General features: G+C 34.5%; 1 protein-coding gene across 4 annotated transcripts in view; it reads right to left on the minus strand.

Moving 5' to 3' along the window:
- Nucleotides 1-27701, minus strand: part of LOC110384389 (kinesin-like protein CG14535) — a 254390-nt gene that overhangs the window by 80333 nt on the left and 146356 nt on the right. Inside the window, exons 1-2 of one of the 4 annotated variants that reach the window (XM_064037574.1) lie at nt 11134-11266; nt 3528-3677 (exon numbers count right to left, since the gene is read on the minus strand). The exons of 2 other annotated variants lie outside the window; for them this stretch is intronic. In XM_064037574.1, coding sequence (XP_063893644.1) covers nt 3528-3583 — 56 coding nt within the window. In that variant the 5' untranslated portion in view covers nt 3584-3677; nt 11134-11266. Of the gene's footprint in view, nt 1-3527; nt 3678-11107; nt 11267-27701 lie in introns of those variants that run through there. One more of the 4 variants, XM_021345665.3, reaches the window with a different exon arrangement.

The following is a 27701-nucleotide window of genomic DNA, read 5'->3' on the forward strand; positions in this document are numbered from 1 at the left end:
TAATAAAATTCCATCATAACAACGATATTGAAGGGGAAATAAATCCTGGGCACACGTCTCGTCGCGCTATAAATTTACATTTTAAAACTGATCACGGGGACATTACACCATTTTAATATTAGCGGGCGGGTACGCGGTACGAGCTATATAAGTTATGGTGTGATTATCGACGGGAAGAGTTATGGCACGCCGGTAGTTAGACGGGAAACTTTATTGTGTTTGATTTAAAACCCCTTTTGTTTGCCGATTTTTTAGTTCACCCAAAGTTTTTATGGTAATTGAGATGTTCTCAGCAATTTGGAGTTAATGGCGTGCTCCTTTGGGAAATAGAATGGAAAAATGGAAATTATGAGCGTTCGGTTCGTTGTTTTTGAGTGTTTTTTTGTATGTTGGTGTTAGATAAAGGAGTGTGAGTAATAGTTGAGATTTATCGTTTTTAAACTACTAGAACTTCAAAGAGTGGTTGGTGATGTGTCTGTTTGTTTTATACCCACTCACCTATAACTACTTACATTATAAAATTAAGGAGTTTGTTTGTGTACTACTCATTCTTTGAAGCGTATAGCAAAACATCTTCAATTCCATAAAGTACAGCGAAAGTAACTTAATATGGTTTTCTTAATAAAATATTGGAAAACCGTAACAGTTTTCCACTAGAAGCAACCACTTCCACGGCTCCCATTTCCTTTGAAGTTATTTGAGAATAAACAGGACTACCAAAGAGTTACTTCTAGACTCAAATTGATCAATTTAAAAGTATCATTCTGCATACATTTAGATAGCACGAGACGGCGACGTAACGACATCGCTGAGGGACCGACGCGACATTGCAACAAAACGTATTATACAGTACTGTCCCAAAGGGATACGTCTGTGCGAAGTTTGAACGAATATTTTCATTTATATTGTTTAGATTTACTTTTAAATAAACGTTGGAGTTTGTGTCAATGGAAAGGGCGAGAACGTGGTTTACGAACGCAACTGGGACTTAGAATTATTGCTAGTAACATGTTGGCCTAAATAAAAGACGATCGGATTTTTTTTCTAGAGACCGGTTTTTTCAATTCAGTTCTATAAATAATAGTTCTATGTATGTAAGTATTGAAAAAAAGTCTGACAATTTGTAGTTTTTCACCTACGTTTCCAAATTGGTGTCTCCAACGTGAAAATAGTACGAGTGAATGTTGACACCAAAATCATAGTGATACATGTAACATAATCGGTCATGGATAATTAAACCATGTGTGGAATTTAATCTGTCATTTCATACCGACAGAAGTTTACATAAAATATTTGGGATGATTATTTTGGGTATTCACTATCGGCCATTGTTACATGATTAACTGTTGATGAATCTGTTGCTAGTTAATCAAGCATTACGTTGTTTTATTACATTATGGGTAATTGGTAGGTCTTCTAAATGAGGTTTGCTTGAATTTATTGATTCGTGTAATTTCAATGGTTTGTAATAAACTTTCAGGCGTATTAAAATTAAGTATACCTATATTGAAACAATTTTGAGCAGTTTGTATACATGCCAATGTAAATATGAAAAGAAATTCTACATTCAACGTGATTACCAATCAAAATAGTTTTTTAACAATGCCATATGTATAAAAAACTCAATTAGCTGCAATAAAAACCTACATAAAGCCGGAATTCAATTTCGTTACAATTAAAAAAAAGTTAACAGTTGTTCGAACACAAAGGCATACGATTCCAATAAATAATCACTTTTGTTAAAAAACAAACGTGCTGTGTGAAAAGGAACGTTAAAATAATAAACGTTTTTTCATCGGTCCGTACACCAAATGTCTGCGATCTTTCTGTGTGTTCATTGTATCGATTTTACATCCGGCTCCGAACTAAAATGGGCGTCCCTCACTATTGTAACTCGATGCTATTGCGATTATAATTCGAATGAATATTTCGTAATGTTTTTGGATCACAAGGATATAGGCAATCTGGATCTGACTCATGACTAATTTATTTGTATTTCTGTTACTCTTTAAATATCAATGATGCTCCTTCGCTAACTGCATCCTTTTAACTTGAAAGATCAAGTATAAATATGGGCCGAATTTAAGAAAGAATATAAGAAACATACAATTATTCTAAATAATAATGCACACAAAACCAACTTATTTAAGTTTGAATAGGTCGTCTTCCAAGCTCAAGAATCAGGCAACAAAACTGGCATTTACATACAAAAATCCTTCTCTGTGTCATTCGATGTTTTTCCTTAGATATAGCTAAAGGGGTTGATTCAACATTAGAAGAACTAGTATATACGGACGAATTGCAACATTCACACTACAGCTCGCACGCTCGCTTTGTTTTGTACTCTCATGATTTTGTTGGGTTTTATATGAAAGAAGCAGAATGGTGGTCGTGGGGATGGATAAAAAATGTGTGTTCTTTTTTAAATTGTGGTAAAATTTAAATGGTGGTTGATTTTGTGGGAGATGTCATAGGGAGATTGACGAAAAGAAAATGTTCCATTGCAATAATAGACTATTCTGAGTATACCCGTTGAAATTCCGTCAAGTTTAATAAAAACCTTTTGCACTGGTAGTTGTCAATTGGTTACTACCGCTCATACAAACCGTGCGACGTTGCTTGGAAAAGCCGAGCTAAAATACCGTTAGTGTGAAAAAACTTTGGTGTCGTTTTATTTGAATCATACAGTCTGTCACAGCTGTATATTGATTGAAAATAAATTGTCAAAGCACTTATCACCATTATTATCAATCAATTCCCCCAGACCACCCAAATTCACAACAAAAAAACAAATGAACACCAATAAAAAAGGTCATCGTTATCTAATTACAATAGTCAATCACATGTCAAATAGTAACATGAGTTGAACGAATTTATCAGTACAACAGATATTATAGAGCCAACAGTTTGTGATAAAGTCATTTGATACCATTGCCAGGCTATCGACATTTAAATGCGCTTTATTTTTGTTGTTGTAATGTAAATTCCATTTGTAAGTTCATTGGTGTAATTTTTGATTGTTTGTGTGTGATTGTTGCCAGTATATAAATACACATAATCAACACATAGAGTTTACAGACACATGAAACTTCATGATAATTATAACAGCACTAGCTGAGGTAGTTTCTCCCGCTTCGCATAGGAAATTCTCAGCGTAGCTGGACAAAAGTATCCTATGGTCTTTCTCTCGCTGAATAGAACATCCAGTACTGTAAGATTTCTTTAAATCGATTTAGTATAAGGTATATGAGATCAGCACGTTTAAGTTGGGTATATTAAATTAACTTAAACTTAAACTGAATTCTTAATAAGCATTCCATCGGACGCAGCTTAAAGTTGGAGAATTATGCGGTAGCTTATTTGAAGAGTGATAAATGATATTGATTTTGCAAATAGGTCGAAAACACTATTATACGTCAAATTTTCATTAAAATCGAGATAAAGTCGGTATTCCCTATCTGACCTTGAGAAGAAACACCGAAACAAACACACTAATTCCAAGTCATCAAATAATACTATAATCTTACCGTGGCACCTCCTTAGCCGGACTGGACTGTGTCTCCTGATGATTATACGACGCCATGTCTTCACTCAACAGTTTCCGCACTCATTATAACTAAACATTGATAAGTTCACAGTTACTGCACCGACACTATAGGAATTGTTATTAGGAACATCTGTGGAAGATAAGGGACGGTTATTTTTGTGTTTTCTGGTTTGGAGTGAGTAGAATGGGTATCGATATTAGGAGTGTAAGTAACTAAAGTAATTATTTTAGTTATTTCAACATAAATTCGGCAATCATACTTGTATTGGAGCAGCATTCGTGTTAAAATTAATGACTCCTGTATAATCATCAATCTCGAACACTCAGGTTGTAAAAGTTTGTAGGTATAATGTCTTATTGTCAGTTAATAGATGACGAATTTCATCATACATAATATTTGTTTTCGCTACTTGATTTATATTATGCGGTTTTATTCATATTGAACTTAACATAAAATTAGACACTGCATCTAGTAGGAATACCTTGTATCAACGTAAGTATTTATGGTTTTTTCAAAAAGATTGTTTCGTGTAGGTCCGGCAGCGGTGCGGCAACGGTATGTTTGTCGTCCGGCAATCTGACGACATTCACTTGTTTTCATACAAAACGCAAGTTACTTCAACCGGGCCATTAGAAAGAACCCTTCACTTTTAAACTAAGAAACGACCCAGCTGCGTCGTAAAGTCTGTGAGTTGTCTAAGTTATTAAATAACTAGTTTAACCAGTCACTGAGGGTCTAGGAAGCCATTTTCTAATTAGTTGGTAACAATGCAAATGGCGCTTAGTTTGTGCTAACTTAGTTACGTCTTTAATAACACTTTCACTGTATTTGGAGTGATTGAAATTGGTATTTGTAAGAAGTTTTACATTATTAGTCACTTTCTTATTATTTTTGGACGTTTCTGTTAGATAATTTTTCAATTTAAGCTTTGTAAAAGCATACATTTTTCTAGTTAATTGACTACGTTTGAATCTTGCCATTAATATCACTGTATTAGGATTGTCACGAATGAACCGAAAAAAAATCCTTGGATCAAACAACATTTTGAAAGGCAAAGCACCAATAGTTTCAGAGATGAAGTAATATCTGTGCTATGTAGTTATGAATTATTTGCATAACCTACGCACTGCAAGTGTAGCTAATATAGCACAAAATTACCGTAACCCTTAATCAAGGAAAATTTTATGGTCACCATAAAACAGCTCCAGTTTAACGACATTAATATTCCATTACAATTAAAGTCCATATTAAGTCATTAATTCCATAACAATTAAAGTTCATATTAAGTCATACAGTGCATATTATACTTATTAATAAAGGCAGGATCACACCGTGAACTTGGCTTGCTACAATTTGAAAGCTATAAAATGTTAGCGTAGAAGTCGTTAAAGCGAGCGATAGCCTGCGAATTTATTTGACAAGTAATGGTAAATTGACGTCGGATTGAGCAATCAAAGTCGAAGTCTTTATTCGTGATTTACTGAGCAAACTGTAAATACTTTAAAGGTTTACGATTGATTCAGATTAAGTTGCTGTTTGTAATTAAAGTGGATTAAAGTTATTGATTTGTAATGTGAACTAAATTAAGTGGTTTATTTATTAGTCTTTCGCCATTGAAAATCAACATCTGTGGTACTTAGTACTAATAGAGATCCAAATCTTTGTGTATTTTTCATACCCTACATGTTCCTTTTTTCATCATCAAAATATTCTTCTACTTATCCTTAATTTATCGTCTTCAAAAGTATCAGAAGTTTAGCATTCTCGGGAGCTTCAACAAGATTTTTGATAGACAATGCACAATAGCTTTGCAGGCAACTGTTAACGTAGTCTCAAAGGGACTAAATGAACTCTGTTTCGTGAAGACGTTAAAAATTTATAGCCTTTTCGCTTTGTGCTTTTATTGTCGAGCGTCACACTGTAGCCCAACGTAATAATTAAACTATGTCTTGCTATACTGAATAAATTAAAAACTCCTTTGAGTATTAGCGCCGGGAAATTTTGAAGAGGATTTCATTTTGGGACTTAAAATCTTTAAGTAGTAGAGACTGTCTGATGACTCTGTATGTTATTTTTCTTCGTGACATTTCGTAGTAATTTTATTGACTACGTTATAAGTGAGTATCTAATGCTAAGTTCATAAAACAAAGGAAGATTTGGTGCCAAAAAGTTTATTCCAAACTACTGCATCTGTCATCATTAGCACAAAATACCCACAAAAACTAGACTCAGCACACTTACAGTTTATCTAGCCTACAAAAACCACTAACAACCTGACAGGACTAAATAAACACAAATATACCCGGGTATTACGGAGACAAATCTGTAGTGACCGACTCGTTAGCCCGGGTCACTCGCCCCTACCCGGTGAATCCAAATGAATCCTGCTTATCATTCGCAATGACAGCCAACTTTGTCTTCCAAAGCTACGAACTTTAATTAATTTATAAATTAAAGCCGGTCCCTATCAAATTTTCAGTTGGATTTAAAGGTGGGTTCCGATTCATCGTGGCTTCTTGTTTAGTTTTGGTAGTTTTGATCAAGTTGAGCTGAGGTTGTTTTTTTAGTTGGTTGTCGTACGAAAGTTTGTGCTAAAACTATTAATTAGGTGCTGGCTGCTAATTGAGTTATTTGGACTTTGAGATTCCTAATGCACGAAGAGAGAGAGAGAAATGCACGCGAAGTTCGATATACTTTGTGTGTGTGTATGTTCTGTACATACATGGACATCACAAAACTCAAATTATAAGTTGATAGTCACAGTCAGAAAAAAGAAGATTTATTTATACAATGCTTAAGTGCATTTAGTGAGGATGAATGTTCTAATATAGTCGTTAATGACAAAAATCTGTTATGACTTACACATGTTTCTTGCTGGGAGAGAAATGCTTTTTAATTAAGTGGTGTTTATGAGGAATGCCGTACGAGCAAAAAAAGTAATAAAGTAAAATGAGAACTCTTTATTACTAAGCAACTAGAAAAATGTAGGACCACATTATGAGTGTAGTATTTTATATAGAAGGTAAAACGTATCTAGAAGTTACTATGCCTATGCTGTGGATTTTTTACAATACGTTTGTAGGATTCGATCATTTATAAACGCATCATAGTTTTAAGAGTAGCAAAGAGTTATTAAAAATTATGTGAATGACATAAACCCTTTTACATAATCGTGAAAATTTCCTTTATACTTTCATTTTCTGCACTATTTAGCTTCCCTTCAAGTACTTAAATCTGGTACCTACCTACCTAAATTATGGACCGCATTACATAATTCCTCTAATTACAATAACGAACCTTATAATCTTAGAGAAGTTCTCGAACAATTTACAATAGACTGAGCTAGGAACTCCACATATAGTCTGAAACGTTTGTAATACCTTATGATAACTTAGTTGGGAGCCGCAGGGGAGACGTAAGCAGTACTAATACTCTGTGTAATATCGTGGGAGATTGTTTAGTGCCTTCCTGTAAACGTGTAAAGTATCTAGGTATGCTGAGAAAGGTAGGTATGTTACCTACATGGTATGGCACGGTGTTGAAGTTAATAGTTGTAAAAGCGGTGACAAAATCATCATCTAGCTCAGCCATTACCCAACTATGTTGGGGTTGGCTTAAAATCTAACCTAATGCAGCTGGCTACCAATTTTTAACAAGATGCGACTGCTTATTTTAAATCCTCAACCCAGTTAACCAGGCAACCCAATAGCAAGAATGGTTGTCAGACTTTCTGACTTCTGACTACCCGTAACGACTGCCAAAAATGTTCAAATGATAGCTGATACGCATAACCCAGTACAATGTAATTCAGTTTAACAAAGACTTCACGATAAACAATGTGCGCATAAAATAAATGGATTCTACATGTATGTATTCTAAATGCTTGCATATTTAGCTTCGCTCAACACAAGAGTACAAACGTTTTACTTTAATCCCGTTCAATAAAACCCAGAAATAGCCCGCCCAATATTTACGTATCCCAAAACCCAAAAACAACGTTGCACGCATCATCCAATTCGTAACTCTCTGAAGGGCAATAAGCTTAGTACAGTCGTTCACATTATTAAATAAGCCCATGCGATAGAGACGTGCCTTTATGATTATTACACTTTATAAAACAACGGGACCGCTTTTATGGATTATAAATTTCATTAGCGTATGTTGTCGGACGATCGCGTTTATTACTTTTGTTACACACTGTACCTGACTTGTTCGCGTAAATGTTTGCTGTTTTGGCAATGGGCGTTTCTAGTCGTTTGTAATCGGCGTGGTAAGTGCAGGCATTTTTAGTGGCACATTTTTTATTTCAAGTGTCCTTAAATATATCAAAATATTGTTAATGCAATATTGCATGATTTTAATTAAGCTTAAGTCAAAAAATATGAATAACATTACAACAGCCTTGTCAATATTTTTCGTATGTATCGATGTTGCTGTCAATACTTATTCAGCTTAGTTCACCGAACAATCCAGTAGTATGTCTCAACGTAAGCCTCTAATGCACACTGGGTGGTTTACGACCACTATTTACATAGTAAACCAGTTGCTACATTAATTAATCAGTTCAGATGTTCTCTTTGTTTCAAATTATGCCGTAAAACGTACTAGATTGTATTGGTTCGGCGTTTTTGTTGGTACAAATAAATCATGATGGGGAAGGCGTAAAAAAGACGGATTTACGCCCGTTTGTTTTATTGGAAAGGCAATAAAAAGTAGCACTAACTTTAAGTCGATGTACGTATTTCTTTAAATTTATTTTATCGGTAGTTGTTTTTTAAAGTAACTTGTCAAAATGCTGTCTTAATTAAACTTAGGGAAGTCTACACATTTCATTTCCACAAGTAAAATTAAAAAATAATAATTCCTCCGAAAACTCGTATAATCTGTCTTGCTGATTAAAAACTATCCTCATTACACGGTACCGGAAAAGCCGGAACTTTTTAACAAGTGCAAAAAAACTTAATCTTTTTAAATCTGCATTAAGTATTACCCTAAAGTACAGGGTTGGTACAACATACATTACAATTTCATCCTGTGCTTCCTATCTGGCTTAGTATACATTTGTATGTTTGCGTGTAAGCCCTAATATCTGAAACTATAAACAGTTTTAATGCCTCCATGAAATTACTTTTTTTATTAGCTAACGGTTGTTGAAAGTGTGAAAAAATAAAAATATAACCGTATACTTACTAATGGTGGCCAAGCCGTGAAATTGTATTAAAATCTTTTTAGTATGCTAAGGTAAAGATAAAGTGAATTTAAATGAATTCGTGACTTATTTTCGTGCTTGATTCGGTTATTAGAGTTTAAGGTTTATTTTGTATTCATGGCGTGGCAAACTAGCTTGATATTAATGGTTATTTAAGTAACCACAGATAGTTTTAGTATTTCATTATATGCAAACATTGTGTTTTTTTATACTGTGTGAAATTAATAACCAAAATACTAAATCAAACATGAAACCTGGTTTTTAAATTAAAACGTATTCATTTTTAGCAATAGGATTTTCTTTAAATAAAAACTATAAAAATATTCTTGCACTTCATATGAAAATTCTATATCAAACTGCATTCAAATATTTCTAGTTCACGATACATACATTAACATTAATTTATTTAATCTTGGCATATCGCAGATATACGCAGCTTGTGGGTTTATACATAATGGGCGTTATCTAGCAGGTGACATTGCACCTGCCTAATGAATGGGCACCTGCAAATAGCGGGGACATTATTGAAAAATGCAGTTATATGTGCATGGAAGATAGGTTTGTTTACTGCATAATATGTGCGTATGATCTACTTATTTACTTTAATACTTCAAATTCTATTGATATCGGTTTTTTTAATTAAATTGTATCATAGACGTACGTGTATGTATACAACACACATTTTGTATATTGCACGGGGGTATTATATACGCAGACTATAGGTACTGAACTATTATTCCTGTGTACGCGTAACCGAAAACGCGAACATATGAACGCCTAATCTGAAATAGGTATTAGTTAAATAAATTACACCCTTTTATTTAATTACGAGTTTACTTACCTTTTTAGTAATTCATAGTAAGCGTATGAATTGTAAACATAAGCCAAAGGTAGCGTTGAGTTACTATTTACACATTCTTCTGTATTTCATTACTATTTTGCCAGAAAAACTCCATACACCTAACATACGTTACGTATTTCTAACAAAAGGAACCCCATGCTGTTAACATATTAATTTCCTTTAACATAATACTTATTTTATAGTCTCCACGTTTTTCTACTACCTACTACAGCACTTACGATAATTGTTGCCATCAAATAAAAATAAGGGATTACTCTGCGTAAAACGGAATGCAATGTGTAAACGTTATGAGGGAATTCATTCGAATGATTGATCCGCGTTCCGTTTTACATGTTTGTTTTATTTAGTGCTGAAAAGCGTTTTAGTTTGATTAAAAGCTTCAATGTTTAGTTTCAATTGGCCTGATTTAGGATTTCGAAGATAAATTATTTTAGTGCATTTTATTTTCATGACTACTCATTTTACATACTACATATTCATTTTCAGTATGTAAACTTATTAAAAGTATAGAGTTGTGGAAATAAACATTGCTTTGAATCGTGCAGATTGCCTCAGCATTAATGTAGGTACTGTATGAACTAAAAGGGTCAATGAACATACGATATTGTTCAAGTTAACTAAGGTTCCGCAAATTCAAACTACGAAGGAGTATTCAAACACTAAGCCATGATATTTAAGTTCCATGCCAAATAATAGAACCCTGGAGTAAGTCCGACTGTACGAACTATGTTTTAAGTAAATATGTATGTGTGTAGTACTAGTAGTATCTACTAATAATGGTACTAGTGCTATTGGAAGTAATTTAATCAATATTTAGAAAGACATTAAGTAAAAAAACGCTTATTGCTGTCATCTTGTTTTGAACATAACACATTACGCATATACATAGTCAAAAGCTCAAGTTACACAACACTTATATTGCATCAAAATCAGTAGTTGAGCTGTCCGTAGGCATGGATAGATGGTAGGTAGATTTATGAAAATTTGATCAATACTTAAATGCAACTTAAAATATTTTCATCTCCACAAATTAACATGACACATTCCTAAGACCAACATATTAAACAGTGTCACAATAATTTCATTGATAGCCTTAGAAACTTCAGTCTCCATTCACACGCTTTCAGATAAGGTGCACTTATAGGAAGCGAATGCAATCAATAAGACCATTCATGTCATAGTTTATGTCACTAGAATATTTCAATAAATCTAATTTATCTCATCGGGATGTGATATTTCTTGGGCGCGGAGAATTCAACCCTATGGGAGAGAAATTGACATAATTATACGAGTAGACATGCTTGCTCCATGTGGTTCTGAACTCCTAATATTGATACCCATTTATCTGCTCATTTTGTGACAAAAATATTAAGTTAGATATACTTTAATATAGAAGTAGTAATTATAGTAAAAAATATGTTTAATTGTAGTAGCAATTTCTTTTTTGGAAATATTTTAAAATTAATTTTAAATGAAACTTCTACAAACCTTTCAGAAAACATGATCAAACTCACTTTAATTAAAAAAATAATCCGTGACACTACACAACACGAAATAAACACGACAACAGCGATGCGAGAAGAACGCAGCACGTGCGTCACCGTCGAACGCCGACGCGCTACTGAAGTTCAGTTTCATAGCGTATTATCTACTGCATCTCGCTACGATACCTCCTCGCTACGATGGGCGCCTAGTACCAGGCTCGCGTTTTTCGTTGAAAAAACCGATTTTCCGGGAAACTACGTATTTTCGCTAAAAAAGTTATTTCTTCAAATGGATCGTTCTAATCGTTTTAGTGATTGAAAATTATTTTTAATAAAAAAACATTGAACCAAAATCAAATTAGATTTTTGTTAATGATTTGACATGTACATTACAGCTTTGAATATTACTTAATTATTAATTAACCAAATTATAGTTAATGGAAATTTTTAGTATGCATTTTCCAACAGTAATATAAGAGCTAAAAACATTCAGAATCTGAAAATCATTGCTTATTTCAGAACACTCAGTAAAGTATAAATCACTTTTACTTAATCTTATATAAGGTGAACGATACAAAAATATCGCAACTCCCAAAGTCAATATACCTTTAATATTAAAGTACAGTTCGGAAACTGATTACTTATTTATCCAGCACTTATAAGGAACTATCCGAGCCAATTCTGAAACTTTTATCACGGGGACCTTGTTTCCGAACGTCCATTACGTTAAACTTGGAATGTTTTTCTTGGTACTAAAATCAAAGTTGGTTAAGTGCTCTCCGTTTGCTCAAAATCTGCCCTCAAGGACTTAGAAATTGCCAAACTTGCAAAAAATCAGTCGGCTTACTTTTTGTATTGAATATTTAGTTAGGAAAGGAAAAGTTTTAGTTTTATTGTGTAATGCTCAACTTTGGGGCTTATGAAGAAATTTTTGGGTTACATACACTATGAATATTTTTATCCAATGGAAGGGAAATGGGGCAAATGCGATATAACTTTTGGTTTCGCTCAGACTTGTTTTCTACGTGTTCAGACTTTTATAAGTAGTTTTATACAGTTTTTTCTTATATGAAGTACATTCAAGCTCAACTCCTTACTAATATCTGTACAGCTTTTACGTTAGGTGCATAAAATTCAGATGATTAACTTCAACGAATAACATAAGTATTACGAACTCGAACTTACAATCTGTTACATCACCAAATTGGCACTTGGACCAATTTCAAACACAAAAAAGGAACATCGTAAAAAGTTCCTAATTACCGTCTAATTAAACCAAAAAACCTAAGAAGGTCAAACTGATTTCAAACGAAATCTGAAACCCGAAATCAAGGCTGGAACAACTCACTGTAATGGTACAAAAAATGTAATTGTACAGTTTAAACGTACCAGCAAACTGTAGATTAAATAGTCAGCCGACTATTGCCAGTCTTCAAATGACCCCTACCGTTGTGAGTTAACAGCGTGAGGTGAGTTACTGACTAAAACTCATTATGTTCCTTCTTAAGCCCTTCATGTACCAGGGCCGAGGTAACTCTGCGATCTGATGCCGAATTAATGTCTGATCTTTGTAATGTTTCTACTATCATTAATATTCATACTGATTTATGAACCCAAACAAACTATCAGCCGACTAAAAGTTGACAGTATGCACTAGTATAAAAAAATCTAATTGCACAGTTTAAAGGAAGATTTCTGCCGAGTAATTAGAGCAAAGAGGTGGCCCTCGGAATTTGGACAAACAATCTTCTTTATAATTAAAGAGGCTCGGGGGAGAGACTCATTTGCAATCCTTTATACTCCTTTTCTATGTAAAAACGGTCTTGGATGCGCTAAAGTTAATTGAATAGGGTTAAATATTGATTTGAATTTCTATTTTTTTTTCGTTTTGTAGGGGTTAGCCATTATGATATGACAAAGACCTCTGCTCGATCTTTGGGCCTTTTAAGAAACTATTGCACTAATTTTCATGCACTTTTCACCAATAAGTAAATAGAGTGATGAATAAGGAAAATTACACAATTATATAAAGTACTGTACATAAACCTAAGCATAAGCAAGTACCTAATACTTTTTGTCGTCTTCAATGCAATTTATTACTTTCTGGAAAGTACCTTTTCCGGCATCACCAAATAAAACCATTACACTAGGTACAATCAGTATTCGACGCAGCCGACAAACCAAACTAATTTCACGATAGTGTACCACAAAGTTTCTATTAGTATTCCATTTGTGGCCCAAGAAGTTGGCAGGTAAGTGACGTCACAAAGCTCCTGGACCGTGTATCGCCATCCTAATTGGCTTTAACAATAACCAGTGAAATGTACAAAGTGTTTTTGAGCGTTTTGTACCAATAGTGATGTGAAACGAAGATTTTGTACCATATTTGGGCGCTTGGACAATCGGACCAAATGATTTTATTGTCCGACTGTCATTTGTTGGTAGATGTCAGATTATTGCAAGCGATTGTTTGGACTATTAGAATTATTAAATTGACAGTGTACTGTTGGTGGAATATAAATGGATCGCGTGCGCTTATTGGAAACGTAATATTGGCTTAATTTGCTTAGAATTAAGTAGATTCATCGCTGCAATGAAATATTCTTTAACATCGTAGATTAACTGTTTCTGAATGGTTTAAGTGGCTGACGTTCTTAAAAAAACTTAAAAATAAAGAAAAAACAAAATTCGAAAGCATTGAAAGAATAAATAAGGGGATAAATTTCAAATTACACACACCAACCAAAAATCAACCACCCACGATAATAGAAATAAAACTCTCAAAAAACCCCACTGCAACTTCCCCTAGAAATAATATAAATATCAATGGTGCATCAAAGTGAGTTTAATTTGTTTACTCCATTATATTTACCTGACCACTGACCCGTTTAATTTTGACCCTCGGGGCAAAACGTGACCTCCCCTGTAATGCAACAGCACGTCATTTCAAACACTCTTGAAACTGATTTTTATAACCACCACTTTAACTTTACCACCCCCAAAATCTTTCTTCAACTTACCACCTACGCAATAAGGTTGAAATTCGCTTGCTGGTATTAAAAGTGACGGTAGAAGAATTCTTGGTATTTAATATGAGGGGTGAACATACTTTGACTAGGATGCTCCCTTCCCTAGTAATTTGATACAGTTTAACTCGTGGGAATGCAAGATTTATGGGCGGTTTATATAATGAATAAAGACGAATAGATTAAAGTTGAACGCTTTATAGGCGACGGGAGCTTTTAATCGTACGAAAGTCATGTCTGAAGTTGTTTTTTCAGAAATAAATTATCTTTGGGGATATGAAAGTAGTTGTTACAAAGTGACTTTATTAAAATAAGGTTAAAGTCACAGTATAACTATTTATAGTTGTACTAACAGGGGTAATGATGAGGGTGTGTTCAAGCATGCCAGTTATTCCTAGGTGTGGAACTACTGATTAAAATAGACTATGGAATTAGATTTAGATGTAATTATGCAAAGGTAAAGATCGATTTTGGTACTTAACTCATATTTTATGTAAGTTTGGTAGTATTCAATTCTGTACAAGCTTCTTGAAGCTTTCTGCTTATAATTTCACGACCATAGATACCTGGTAAATCAGTTGAGACAGAAGTTTCTTAAATGAGTGCTGTTACAAAGTACCTGAAACAAAATAAGAAGCCTTATTAGTACATAAGTCTCAAAAACTTTTTAATAAAATAAACAGTCAAATTGAAGAGATTATTTGTTGGCTACAGTTTTATTTTGCATTTTTTATGTAAGTACATTTTAAAATATGATATTAATGTTTTTAATTAATTGCCATTATCAATTGATAAATCACTGCTACTTGTGATACTTGATTAAAATGTACACCAATCATAAATGTTTAATATTTATTGAATACGTAGGTAATTATTTAACTGAGCGATTGTAATGATCCCTTTGGAGCATCGTTTGATCAATAATTAATATCCTTATGTTGATTAATAACATATTGAGGTTTTGATTGACTGTTCCAAATTAAAAATAAATGTACCGAAAATTATGGTTTGCGATGGCAATTATATTAATTAATATTTCGGTTATATGGGTGGTAAGTATACATTAAATTCAGTTAAATTAACTTTTAAAGAGGATTTAATCGATACCAGCCAGTCATAAAGGCGGATAATTACGAAAAAAAAATCATCGACATCAACACGACAATCTGAATTCAAAATCTAAAATAAGCTCATTCTATTCAAGGGCGGGCATTTTGAAATTAGAACGCCAGGCTATTTGCACTTGAGGCGAGGACAAAAGGCGTCCGAGGCGCGTGCGTGCCTCGCCGAGGCGCCTCGAGCCACTATTCAGCCGTGCGAGGATAAATGCTATGCAAACCGCTGGATAAATACGACCGCGAGGCGCCTACCAAGAGTTATTCTTTGTCAACTTGATATTTTGAAGAAAAAAGGTCCAATTCGGGTCAGGTTAGTTGGTTTCTGCGGAACCATTACACTCTTCCCTATTTCTATCGTAGGGTATAAAACTGAACTTGTATGGAAATAATACATTTCTGAATGAGAACTGATTTATTTATCTGGTTGGCTTTACGACACCCTTTGGCTTTGGCAAATAAAATGTTCATAAGTATAGTATGTATTACGTTACGTTAAGGAAGCGGAGTATCTTAGCACAGTGCATAGCACACATGCACCAAAGCTGCCTTAAGAGGACGAATTGGAATTTTTGGAGCCAAGGATGTCAATTTTTCTCAGTAAATACAAAACGGATCAAAATACAACTTGGTTACCTGAAAGTTCATGATATAAGCCTTATTTTGTTAGTTGTAGAAACATGATTAGGTAACTTTTATAACAGAGAAAAATATATCAAACATACCTCTTTTTAAAAAGAGATTCACATATTATGGGCAAACGGGACCGATTTAAGCCTCTTAACTTTTTTAGTAGTTGAGTATATACATACTCTTTAAAATTGTAGTAGGAATTTTTATTAAATTATCATTTCTAAATATTAAAATTACAAAACCATTTTGTCGCTTACGACTTTTAGTTATAAGCTAGCGCGCGTATTGTTATCCTCGCCCCGCTCAGACGCTCCGACCCCTTTTGGCGCCTTAGATGCACGTGCCGGTTATGGAATTATTGTTGACCAATTCCTCGCCTTAAAGCATGTTCACTTTTACTCATAATTCAAATCAGTCCCAACACCGAAACAGTTTTAAATAATACCTTCTCAATACCACTTAATCCTACAATTACTCAAGTTAGACGAGATTATCTGAGAGGAAAGGAAAGATATCATTTCCCACAGTTCAGATCGAATTGACCTCAGAAACGTTATTGCGTTAACTTGATCGGGCTACGAATTATAGTTTCCTCTTACAATTTGTTCGTCTTAACAGTCTCTTATTTCTACGTTGGAGCACTACTTCTACTTTCAAGATAGTTGTATAAGCAGATAAGATGGTTTATAAAAATGTTTCAGAAACTTTTCTGAAAGTTATTATAAATATTGTTGAGTGACCATTTATTTTTGCAAAATGCTTGTGCACTTTAATTTTACTGCGCACCTGGCTGGACTTTTTACATGAAAACAGCCGCCGTGGCCAAAATCAGCCTTGGCTGCCATTATTGTTATTATTTTTGAATGTATCCGACTTCCAAAAAGGAGGAAGTTTGTCATATTAATTTACCTAAATCTGAGCAATGCTCTTACAAAAACCTCTCGTCTATAAACCATTTTCCTTTCGTTCTACTTACCCATCTTAGTCAAAGTAAACGTAATCGTGTAAGCCGAGCTTTCACGCAATGTAAACGACCTATAAGGAACACAACAGACATATTTTCCCCATTATTCACTAACGACAGATCTTATTTGGACTTGTATATTTTCTCTAGTTCTACAGAAACATGACGCGTCGATCATTTAGCGCGAGCTTAAATAGCTCAAAGGAACAACGCACATTGCCTCTTTACTTCACTCAACAACATGCTAAGAAAACTCCAACCTTAACACTTATAACATAAGGTTGAAATTCTATTTCTGTGTGTACATAAAGTGTTGAAGGGATCATTATTCTGGTCTTGATGTTGAGTCGTGATTGATCTGTCGCGGCAAATGGATGGGTTTGAGACTTGCGAGTGCGGTCGCGAGTACGAATGCAATAAACATGTGTCGAAAGCGTGGAACGTGCCTTATTTTTTTGTATGTTTTATGGAGTGCAGGATGGATGTAATTCGATTAGTTGGGTGATGAAGTTGTTGGGATTGACAATTGTTGCCATTAGGAAGATTTGCTTGCCTTTCTGGAGTCCGTTTAGAGTATATTTTAGAATCATTTGGATAGCGATGTAGGCTAGAAAGATATACAGAGACCTAGAGAAAGAAACGGAGTATTGTTTGATAAACAAGAAGTGACAAATAATAATTGATGAACTCTAAACACTACATTGGCTTGATAAGTCAAAAGGTAATATAAGATAATACATGTCATTAATACGTCGCAGTCTATGTGTATCGTCCTATCCGTATTTTTAAACAACGAATTTTGCAAAAGATAAAAACAACGACATCCCCAAAAACGACGAGTCTGATATTTGATTTCGTAAGAACATAATACCTCAAGTTAAAAGGATAAACCTTTAAATCAGTGAACAGTTTTTATCACAAACACCTTTTATGCTCGGAGCACTGTCATTAAAATAATACGCACCCACATTAAGCGTTGCAGCGATTTCCCTAAAAGTCGCTGCGATTAATCGCTCGTGCAAAAACTTTCGAATGCCGCTATCATGAATCATTGTCGCGAATTTATGTCCACGGGTACTACTTCGTCCGGGTTCTTGTTTTTGCCCGGGGCGAACCGATAATCCGCGGGTCTGTAACAAATGCTCCCGGATTTGCGACACACAGGGGGATGACGCGATAACGTGCTATAGATTTATAGTCGTATCGTGTGCGCCTGCCTTATTATGCTGAAGGACAAGACAAAGGAATTAGATGTCAAAGAATCTTTGTCATGTTTTTTCAGAGCGCTCTTACAGACGCGTAAAAAAGGCCCTCTGATGATGTATAATTCAATGAATTTTGGGACGAGATTATTGTGCTCGTAAACAGTTCGTGCGCAGATGTTATGACAATGTAATGTTAGCGACTTGTTAAATTCATCTTTGTTGTGTATTGTTTTGAGATAGTTTTTGTTATATGCTACTCAAGTACCTATAACTATAATAACTACAAGTTCTTTAAAGATAAGACTACAATTTCATATTTTTCAAAATGAAAGCATACTACTGATTAACAAACTTATAGCTACAATTATGTGACTACATTTTGACATAAGCTATAATTACCTTCTTAATACGAGTAACTTTTACACCAAAAATAGCAAACAAGTGTTAGGCGTATGAGATAAAAATACTCCTAAATCCTAATATTATAAATGTATCGTCAATTAAGTACAAAAAGGAATCGTGTTAATCGAACATAGGGCCGTTTGTTACGTGCCTGTGACCAGCAAATGGACAAATCAGATTATTTCACCCACTATGAGTCTGTAGATAACAGTGTGTTACGGCCCAAGTGTAGAGAGAAATGGTATTTCTCGCACAGAGTATTTTTTTTCTGTTGGGAATGGTATATTTACAAACAAATGGGAATAATGATGGTACCTGTGGTTCTGAAGCAGTATGTCTAATAAAAATTACACACTTCTAATGACCACATGAAGTTAAATTCACATCCCAAAAAAAATGTCTGAAGCTCTGTCTTAAGCCGCAGAATTAATAATATCTTAAATCATAATTATTTATTTGATGAAGAGGTTTCTGTTTTGATAACTAGTTCTATTGAATCCGTTGCAATGAAAATATAATTGCACAATATCAAAGTCCCAGAGATTCGTCTAATTCCCCGCGTCAACTCTAACTTTGGCCCGCAAATCTCAACGAGGCTATAAATTAAGAGATTCCTGCTAAGTCCCCATCAGTTAGCGCGCCCCGTGGCGTCACTCGCTGACCTCCGGCCGAAGACATTCAGCCACTTGAGTGGAAATTATCTTACGTAGATTATCCTTATGGTAACATTTCTCTTCTCCATTTCCGATGCCTAACTGAATTGCTATTTTTCTCAGATAATGGGAGTTTTCAGAAGTATTTTTGTTTCCATGTAAGGGGAGTGTAATTTATGTTATCACTTAAAATGTTTGGTTGATGACAAATGCTTGGTTCTCTACAATTACCTCTTAAGTTACCAAATTGATGTTATACAAATATGACTAAGAATTATTGACTCTCTTCTATTATTTTCATCTTTAAGTCTAGATATTTAAATATTGATATTAACTAATATTGGTTCTCACTTTTTAAAACCTCAACACATTCAAAAACGGCAACGAGTACCAGGAAAACATAACAGCGTAAAGACCGTATAGACGTACCCACACTTCGGCCGCAATCAAAGATTGCTTTATGTTAAAGGCCTGTCTGTCTGGAAATCAACATACAGCTATGATAAAGCACGATCAATTTTACGGTCAGTCCTGTCAGCGGGTACTAGGGAGGCATAAAACGTATAGCATCACAATGGGATGTCTTCATTGTCTGAAGGTACCGGGCGGCTCGACGCGTTGCCAGCAGATCTTATGGTATAAGGCAAAGGAGGAAGCGAATTTTTCTTGTTAAATCGATATTGTTGATGACTTTTATGTAGTGAAGAATGCAGAAAAGGATGGGTAAAAAGATATGCCAGTTAAAATAAAAGTTCTTGGGAAATAGCAAAACCAGCACCCGTCGGCTACATAATTAGCTGTGTTCTTTGATAGAGATATGAGATGTTAACTTATTTTCGATTCGCAATAGTTACAACGGGTTTTGTTCAAAGCGTATTGGTATAAGGGCATTACTAAAAAACGCTTCTCAGAGCCAAGATTTACCTACATAGTTTTTTAATGAAAGTCTACTCTTACAACTTGTACCACAACCCAGTGCGTTGTCGGGGTCTAAATTGCAAATTTAATACAGCTATTTGCATCTGAAAAGACCTATGCAAAGTAGTTTTTGTGTACAGTGATTTGTACCGTTTATCTCAAACTCTTTATCTAAATTAGATGTGTGCTGTGAACGTTACATTCGCTTTTAGTGCCTTCTTTTGTCTATAAAATGGCTACGGGGCTATTTTACGAGTTTCAAACTATTTGAAATTAGTTCGCTGCTGCAGAATTTTGTTTGGAATTTTAGCTTTTCACTTGTTTTCTATTTGCATTTAAATTGAATATTCTTATTTTAATACTTGTGTCATATTTTGTGTCTTGAAAGAAATTGATAAGCATCGCATCCTATTTATGTTGTTAAGAATATTTTTCTCTTAAAATTTTTATTCTTTGAGAGCTAGTTTACTCTTGGGGGTTGATTAGCAAAGTGGGGGTCTATTCTGTCCAAAGGGTAGCATTCGCCGTTTCAAGCTAGCTTCTGCTTTGTTTAGGGTCTAATGATGAATGACGCAGCGCCTGACTTTCACACGTCTGTGAAAAAGATGAATGCGTCTAAGTAACTATTACGTTACACGATTTTTAACTACCCAAATTCCTCTACCACTGCTCTACTTTCCAACGATTGCCACTGTATTTTCAAAAAAGTATATCATGTCCATTTCCATATCCAATATTAGGTAGATATATTAATTGATCTTGTCAAAACAGAGTATATATTTCATATTTAAAGGTAGTAAGGATTGTAGAAGTTAATATTCCATTAAAGGGAAGCAGTGAACAATAATCATAATAAAAGTACAATAAAGCGCATTCATACAAAACAGGATGTCCTTACGTTAAAATAATATACTCGTTACATCTGATTAAACAACTTAATGAGTTTATATGACAAGGGCGGAAACTTCACTGATTCGTGACAGAGCACGATTTTATTTCTGTTTTATGAGGATATACGGTAGATAATATATTGTTCCTATAATTAACGTTATACTTAGAATTATGTGTACAGAACTAACTTTTAATGTAAATGCGATAAGGCTGTGTATCTATTCTATCTTATCTATCTTCTTGATTTCTGATAAAAGTTTTTGTGAGAAATTGCCTAAGTATAGTAATTAGGACCTCTTATCATATTCCTGCATAACTGTTTCTATTTTCCTGGTGCTCCTAAACAAAGCTGCAGTATCCAAAGAAATCGAGAAAACTTTCATACTACTATTGCTCTTAACTTAACTGTACCTACCTAACGGTACCTACTTGTAATCCCCACACGGAAAAACACAATTTTAAGCAGAAATATTCGATGCTTTAGTTTCTAGAACTTTCCAAAATTACACCAAAAATAAACTTGAATACCAGCTAGGAACGCGTCATTTTTCGGCGCGGTGATCCGAAACGGTTCCGCACCACGCCGACATATTGACGCCCCTCGGCGCTACTTAAGTTGAACTTTAGTGCGCGACTGTACCTACAATTATATAGACATTACACTTCATGGGAGATGGGTTTCTTATGTTATAGACGGCTGCAAGGGAGACCACTTTTGGTATACGGTATGTATCTTTTGAAAGTTTTGAAGAACTTGTGGTATGCGTAGATATCAACGCAAGTTTCATTTTGGCTAAATCCTACTGTGCACGATCTAACTATATTGATAACCGAACCATTTAAAATTGTTAAATCGCTAATTCGACCAATGGACGGTGAATGTAGCTATGGTTTGGTTATCTTTATGCATAATAATGCAACACACCCTTAAAATTAAATAATATAGATCATTATCATTTTTTTCTGGTATTTATGAAATTCCTGAATGTCTTGTTCTCAGTGATCACTGAAGCAGTACTGGCCCACATCCATTAATAAGCGTGTTTATATAAAAATGTAAGCGTTGTATGTTTGTTTAGACTGTCATGCAAAGTGCCTTTGAGCAGATAACAGTTGGTTCACTGCTTTGAAGGCAGTAAAACTACGACGTGTATTAGGAAATATCTTTACTGTTTTGAACTACTGTTAAGACTACTGAAAAATGTGTGTGCTACTGTTGTGGTGGACGAGAGACCTTTTCTAATAGTGGACAGTGCTTATAAAGAGATCTTGAATTCATTCAATATTGATAGATAGGTAGTAGATAGATAGATATTCTTTATTAGGTACACCAATTTCACACTTTTGATCTTAAACTAGTTAAAGTAGGTGACATAATGGGCGGTCTTATCGCTAAGAGCGATCTCTTCTAGACAACCTCAATATTGGTATAGACAATTTAGTTAATTTCATAAACAGGAGACCGTCGACGATAAACAATATGAAGAACAGCCATGTTTATTCACGCACATAATACGAGAAAAGCTAGCATTGAAGTGAAAGAGATCAAGAGAAGACCATTTAAATATGTGATAAGAACCTACTTGTACACATTGAACACGAGAATCAATTTCTCAACAGCCACACAACAACACACATTCAAACCATATCAATCTCAGACTCCAAACTCAATTACCCATATTACAGGAACTTCATTTCAAATGTAATACATTTCCTACTCTATCACATCTATATACAAGTGACATAACAAAGTAATTCCCATCCATTATAGATCTAATTCATTATTCAAGTCGGCTTCGAGACGTGCCGAGTCGACGCAATGACGTTTCGCTACTCCTACATCGAATTAAATATTAAATTCTAGTTTGACAGCTGAGTATTTATAGCCTCAATATCGCACGTGGATGTAGTCGAGTAAATAAGTCGTTGAACTTTTATGTTTATTAAATATACGTAACGTAATCTAATCTCGCTGTTTTTCGGAAGGACTTCATAGAAATTAAAATATTTGGTCCAATAATAGGGATTACACTGCCCTGCAACGGTAGGTAATCGCCTGCACTGAAAAAAAGCTTGTGATAAAGATCATTCTTAACCCAAACTACGGATTTCAGAACAGCGTCCACTTATTTATGCATTTATTACATAGAACTAGCCCTCGAAATCTCATTGTTATTGAGGAGACATTACAATAATCAGTACAGATAATTACAAGTACAAAATGCATGCTGATTTTGTCCGTGAGTATGTAACTGAATTTGGCTTTGTTGGAAATTATGAGTAATCATCATAAAAATTATTTCTTTACATTTTGTACATATAATATAAATTGTATATAAACCCACAGCCAATAGAATCTTAATACATCACAGCAGCATTTATTACACCATAAAGTATATTCCTAAGTCAACCGTTACCATCCTGTTGATTGTTAAAGAAATATTTTTTTAATGTTCATAAATTCGTTGATAGTCACGGAAAATATTTACAGTGGCGACGTCCAAACATTAAGTCGTAAAGGTGTAAAATTTATGATTAATAAAACAGTCATTATGTGGTGTTATCATCGTAGTAATAAAACTTAAAAGGTATTTTACGTTGTGTATGAAATACGAGGGATGGGTCGTTAGTGCACTGAAATTTTTGATAAGTGATTATCTTTACAATTTATTGACCATTCTCATGTTGTAGTGGAGGTAAATATTTTACTAATTAACTATTACTATGAATTAAATAATATTATAGGTATGACCTGCCTCTTATTAATGTTCACGGGAGTCTAAAGGCGTAGTAGATAGTCTAACTATCACGCTTAAAACAATATTCTGTTTAGATATTCAAAATAATGTGTACCTAACGAACATAATAGACTAGAACATAAAATTAATTTCACTATCTAAACGACCCTTTAAACTCAAAATCTTGTATCTAAATAAAGAGGTAAATGTTTCAACAATCGTCCGTACCGGAATTTAATCGTCAATTTCAGATAAGGCCTTAATAATCACAAAAGTCCCTCAAGCGGTGGGTATGTCCCTAATACTAACAGTAGGGTGTTCCCATTTCCCGTATTAATTCAGTATTGCCGTGAACAACGTTAATTGTAATATAGCGTGATTATAAAACACCCAATTCAAGTTGTTTACGTTTTTTTAAAGTAAAACATTAGGGGTCATTCGATGCTTTATTTAATGGCTACATTTGCATAAGGACGTTTATCACGGTGAGTCCCTAGCGGGGTGAACAGTAAACGACCTAGTTCTTTGTCTAAAGTATTTCTGAAATGGGTTGACATTTTCCTTATTGTGAGTACTCTTATCGGTACGGCAAAAGCTTTCTCTCATATTAATGCGAAGCCATTTTCTTGTACATGACTCATTGTTCTGCAATGCTCGTATAAGTAACGAAAATAACACACTTGCTTTGACGAATCCGTATAAATAAATCAATGATCACATCAAACGGCTGGTATTTGTCAATGGCGAGAAAAAGCGACAAGTTAATAAAGAGTAATGTCCCGTGATATCAACAGGCAGGCGAATGCCCGCATCTCGATGAGAACGCGATCAATTTTCGATGGCCCAATTACCTTTCGTTGAGGACATAAGGGCCGGACGATTGTTGGGCTGTGCACCTGATTTGTTGTTATGAGCTGTTGAGAAAAATGTGTTTTGTTAAAGCTCGTTCTAAAGACCTAATTACCTATTATCTAAATGCTCAATATTTTCACTCAATCACTCTTCGTTGATATTCACCAAATACTTTAGGACTGCAAATATGTACTTTTCATGAATAGATTTTGGAATGACAGTTATGTATACATATGTTGTGAACTCGATCAACAGTTTTTCTATTTGAAGGACTTTATTGTTGCCCTACTAATATCTCCGTGTGTATCACATATTCTCGTTACAGAAGCCTATAGATAATAATTAGGGACGCCCAAAATGGCTTCTTGATACAACAAATTACAATTAATTTTCTATGTAACTGATGTTATTAAGTGACAGCGTCGAATCTTCAATTTATAGTTATTTTAGGTTTTTAGAGCTCTTGCAGAAAAGACTATAGTTTCCTAGAGAATGAAAATCAAAGATACATGACTAAATTAGTATTTAGGAAAATTAGCTTTTCCTCGTAAGTTCACCCACGTCCCGGGAGAACCAATTCTCAAATTGGTCTAAAGTATTTTACACGTCTTTTCTCAGGCTTTAGACTACCTGTGTTGCTTCAGTGGTTTGGTCATCGAAGCCCGGCAGATAGAGCATTTATAATATTAGCACGGCAATTTGCAATAGAATATTACAATTATATACACATTCAAGATAAAAAATCTAGATACTAGCAATACTCGACGATTTCTTTAAAAAATTTTATTACGTAGGTAAATCTCAAGCCATTTACAGCGACCCAATTACTTTGACCTATCTACATAAGTAAAGTAAATCATATTAAGGAAATTATCAGTATAATGAAATACCTATTACATAAAAGGAACAGGAATAAAGTGGTTTTTTATTGAAGTCCCTCAGGCGAGCCACGTCTGTACTTCACTCAAATTGAGATATATAGAAAATTAATTTTATGTAGGACTGTTCGTGTAGTTTCTTTGTAATATTTTTGTTTTATGGATTTGATATTACTTACTTATACTACCTTCGAATTAATGACTAGGAAATCTTACAAAAAAAACGCTTAAAGGTAAATAAAAACCTATGTATCTGTCTGTTTAATAAATCTATCTGCTGGGGCGTATGTCATCAACAGACAAAATATGGAGCTTCATAATAATATTAATTTTGATATCGAATCTAATAGACTTTTGACTCCATGAAAATAACATTTAAAACAATCACAAAGGAACTACATTGAAATCAACAAAACATTTTAGACGTCAATGCAAATTTTTTTACCCTTCACAACTGACTAATTTAGCACCTCTTTTATCATTTAAGAATGTAAGAGACTCACTTCTGTATGTAATGTACAAATGGACATAAAATCTTCAATCACAAATCAAAATAATAATATAAAAGGAGCGAAACCCCGCGGCGTCCCTAGTATACTACTATTGTATTCCGAGGGCAATCCCGGAGGAGACCATTAAGAAATTAAAAACATAGTCCTAGCTCCGTCATGACTTGATCATAGTGACGTTAGTTTTGACTCAAATTTGACGTTTGATGTGACCCCTAAGTTTGTAAGATGTTTGGGACTTATGAATATTTTGAAAGTAAAGTTTAGGCTTAGGCATTAAGTTCATAAATTTTTGAGAACTTTGTTGGGAGTGGGACTTATTTTATGTCAGTACCGGGATAGTAAAAATTTGCAAGGAACATATGGATTCCTGGATACATTACAGTATCAAGAGTCAATTGAAAGTTCAATTTTAGAACAAGCATTCACAATGTCTGCTATTCAAAAATTCACTAGCCTTATGGACTTACAGACACCTCATAAATCACCACATTTCCTTTCTCCCAATAAGCTGACAATAAAAAACGATATCCTACACCTAAATCACAGCAATATAAAACGTTAAGTAAATATATAAATAAATACACTAAAGGTGCACTTCCGACATTGTAAGTAGAAGTAGTATTAACAATTCAAACACTTTGGTGGGCAATAAATTAAGTCGCGCCAGTCCTGGTAATCTCAAAATGGCGGCGAACTTAATACTTCTGGTTTTTTACTTTTGAGTTATGGGGGTATGGCGTCTGGTAACTTGTTGTTAGTGGAAATAGAAGAAAATGCGTCTGGTTCATTCGAATTCACAAAAATCGCCAATTCGAAGTAGCACTCATTTGGCCAACTATGTTTTAGTTGGTATCGATGACGACAAGTAACAATGCTGGGCGCAGTATGTCCAAGAGTCATCTTTTGAACCAAGTGATTGTCAGTTTACAATGACATACAAGAACCTCTGCAGGATCAACGGGAAAAACAGACAGAAAAATCTGCTTGTTTGAGGACGCTCTAAAATTTTCGAATTCATTCAAAAACCGCTAAAACCTAAAACGTCCACGCTATCTTCTCTCCCCTACACCACATCCAAGCTCTGAATGTTTCCCTTGACTTCCTGCGTGCCACTTCCTGACACGTCACAGGCCTCCCCGTGACGTTGTGACTTTGCACGCCAGTTCTACTGAGCACAGCCCAAATGAATCATGTATGGAAATCTGTGCTTCCTTCATCGGAATTCGGTATTGTTTTGTTTTTTTTGCTCGGTGCTTGAAAATTATTGTAGTTGAGATGGGTTTAGAGGAATGTTAGTCTATTGAGTTATGATGCAAACGAGTATTGTACTTACATCTATTTACTGCTTCATATATGTTGGTTCTAGGAAGTTCAAAAGAAAGTAAAAAGGAAAAACATCTACAAGGTCATTTCAAGCTCTCCCAAAGAGGGTCCGAAGAAATATTTAAAATCTCAATACATTAACATTCTAAGAAACTTTCGAAAGAAAATTCAACCCTAAAATGCGCCTTCAAATATCAACTGTTTCCCTTCAAGGCAAGGGAGGGTAGCACGTCAGGGTAAAGGGACTTCGGTCTTTACTTGAAAAATCGACATTTAATAGGCGGACGGCTGTTTCGCAAATGGAGGTAAGCAGAAGGGTGATGATTTACCATCGTGAAACTCAATGCTTGGTCAAATGGAACTGGGGGAGACATTGAACTATTGCATTTCGTTTTAAATGTTTTTTAGGGGATTTTTCGAGTGTTGTTGTGGCATTTGAGACTGAGCTTTCCCTTTGATGTTATATTACTTTGACAATATAAAGCTGT

Source organism: Helicoverpa armigera, chromosome 13 (genome assembly GCF_030705265.1).
Source record: "Helicoverpa armigera isolate CAAS_96S chromosome 13, ASM3070526v1, whole genome shotgun sequence".
In the NCBI taxonomy this organism is placed as follows: Eukaryota; Metazoa; Arthropoda; class Insecta; order Lepidoptera; family Noctuidae; genus Helicoverpa; species Helicoverpa armigera.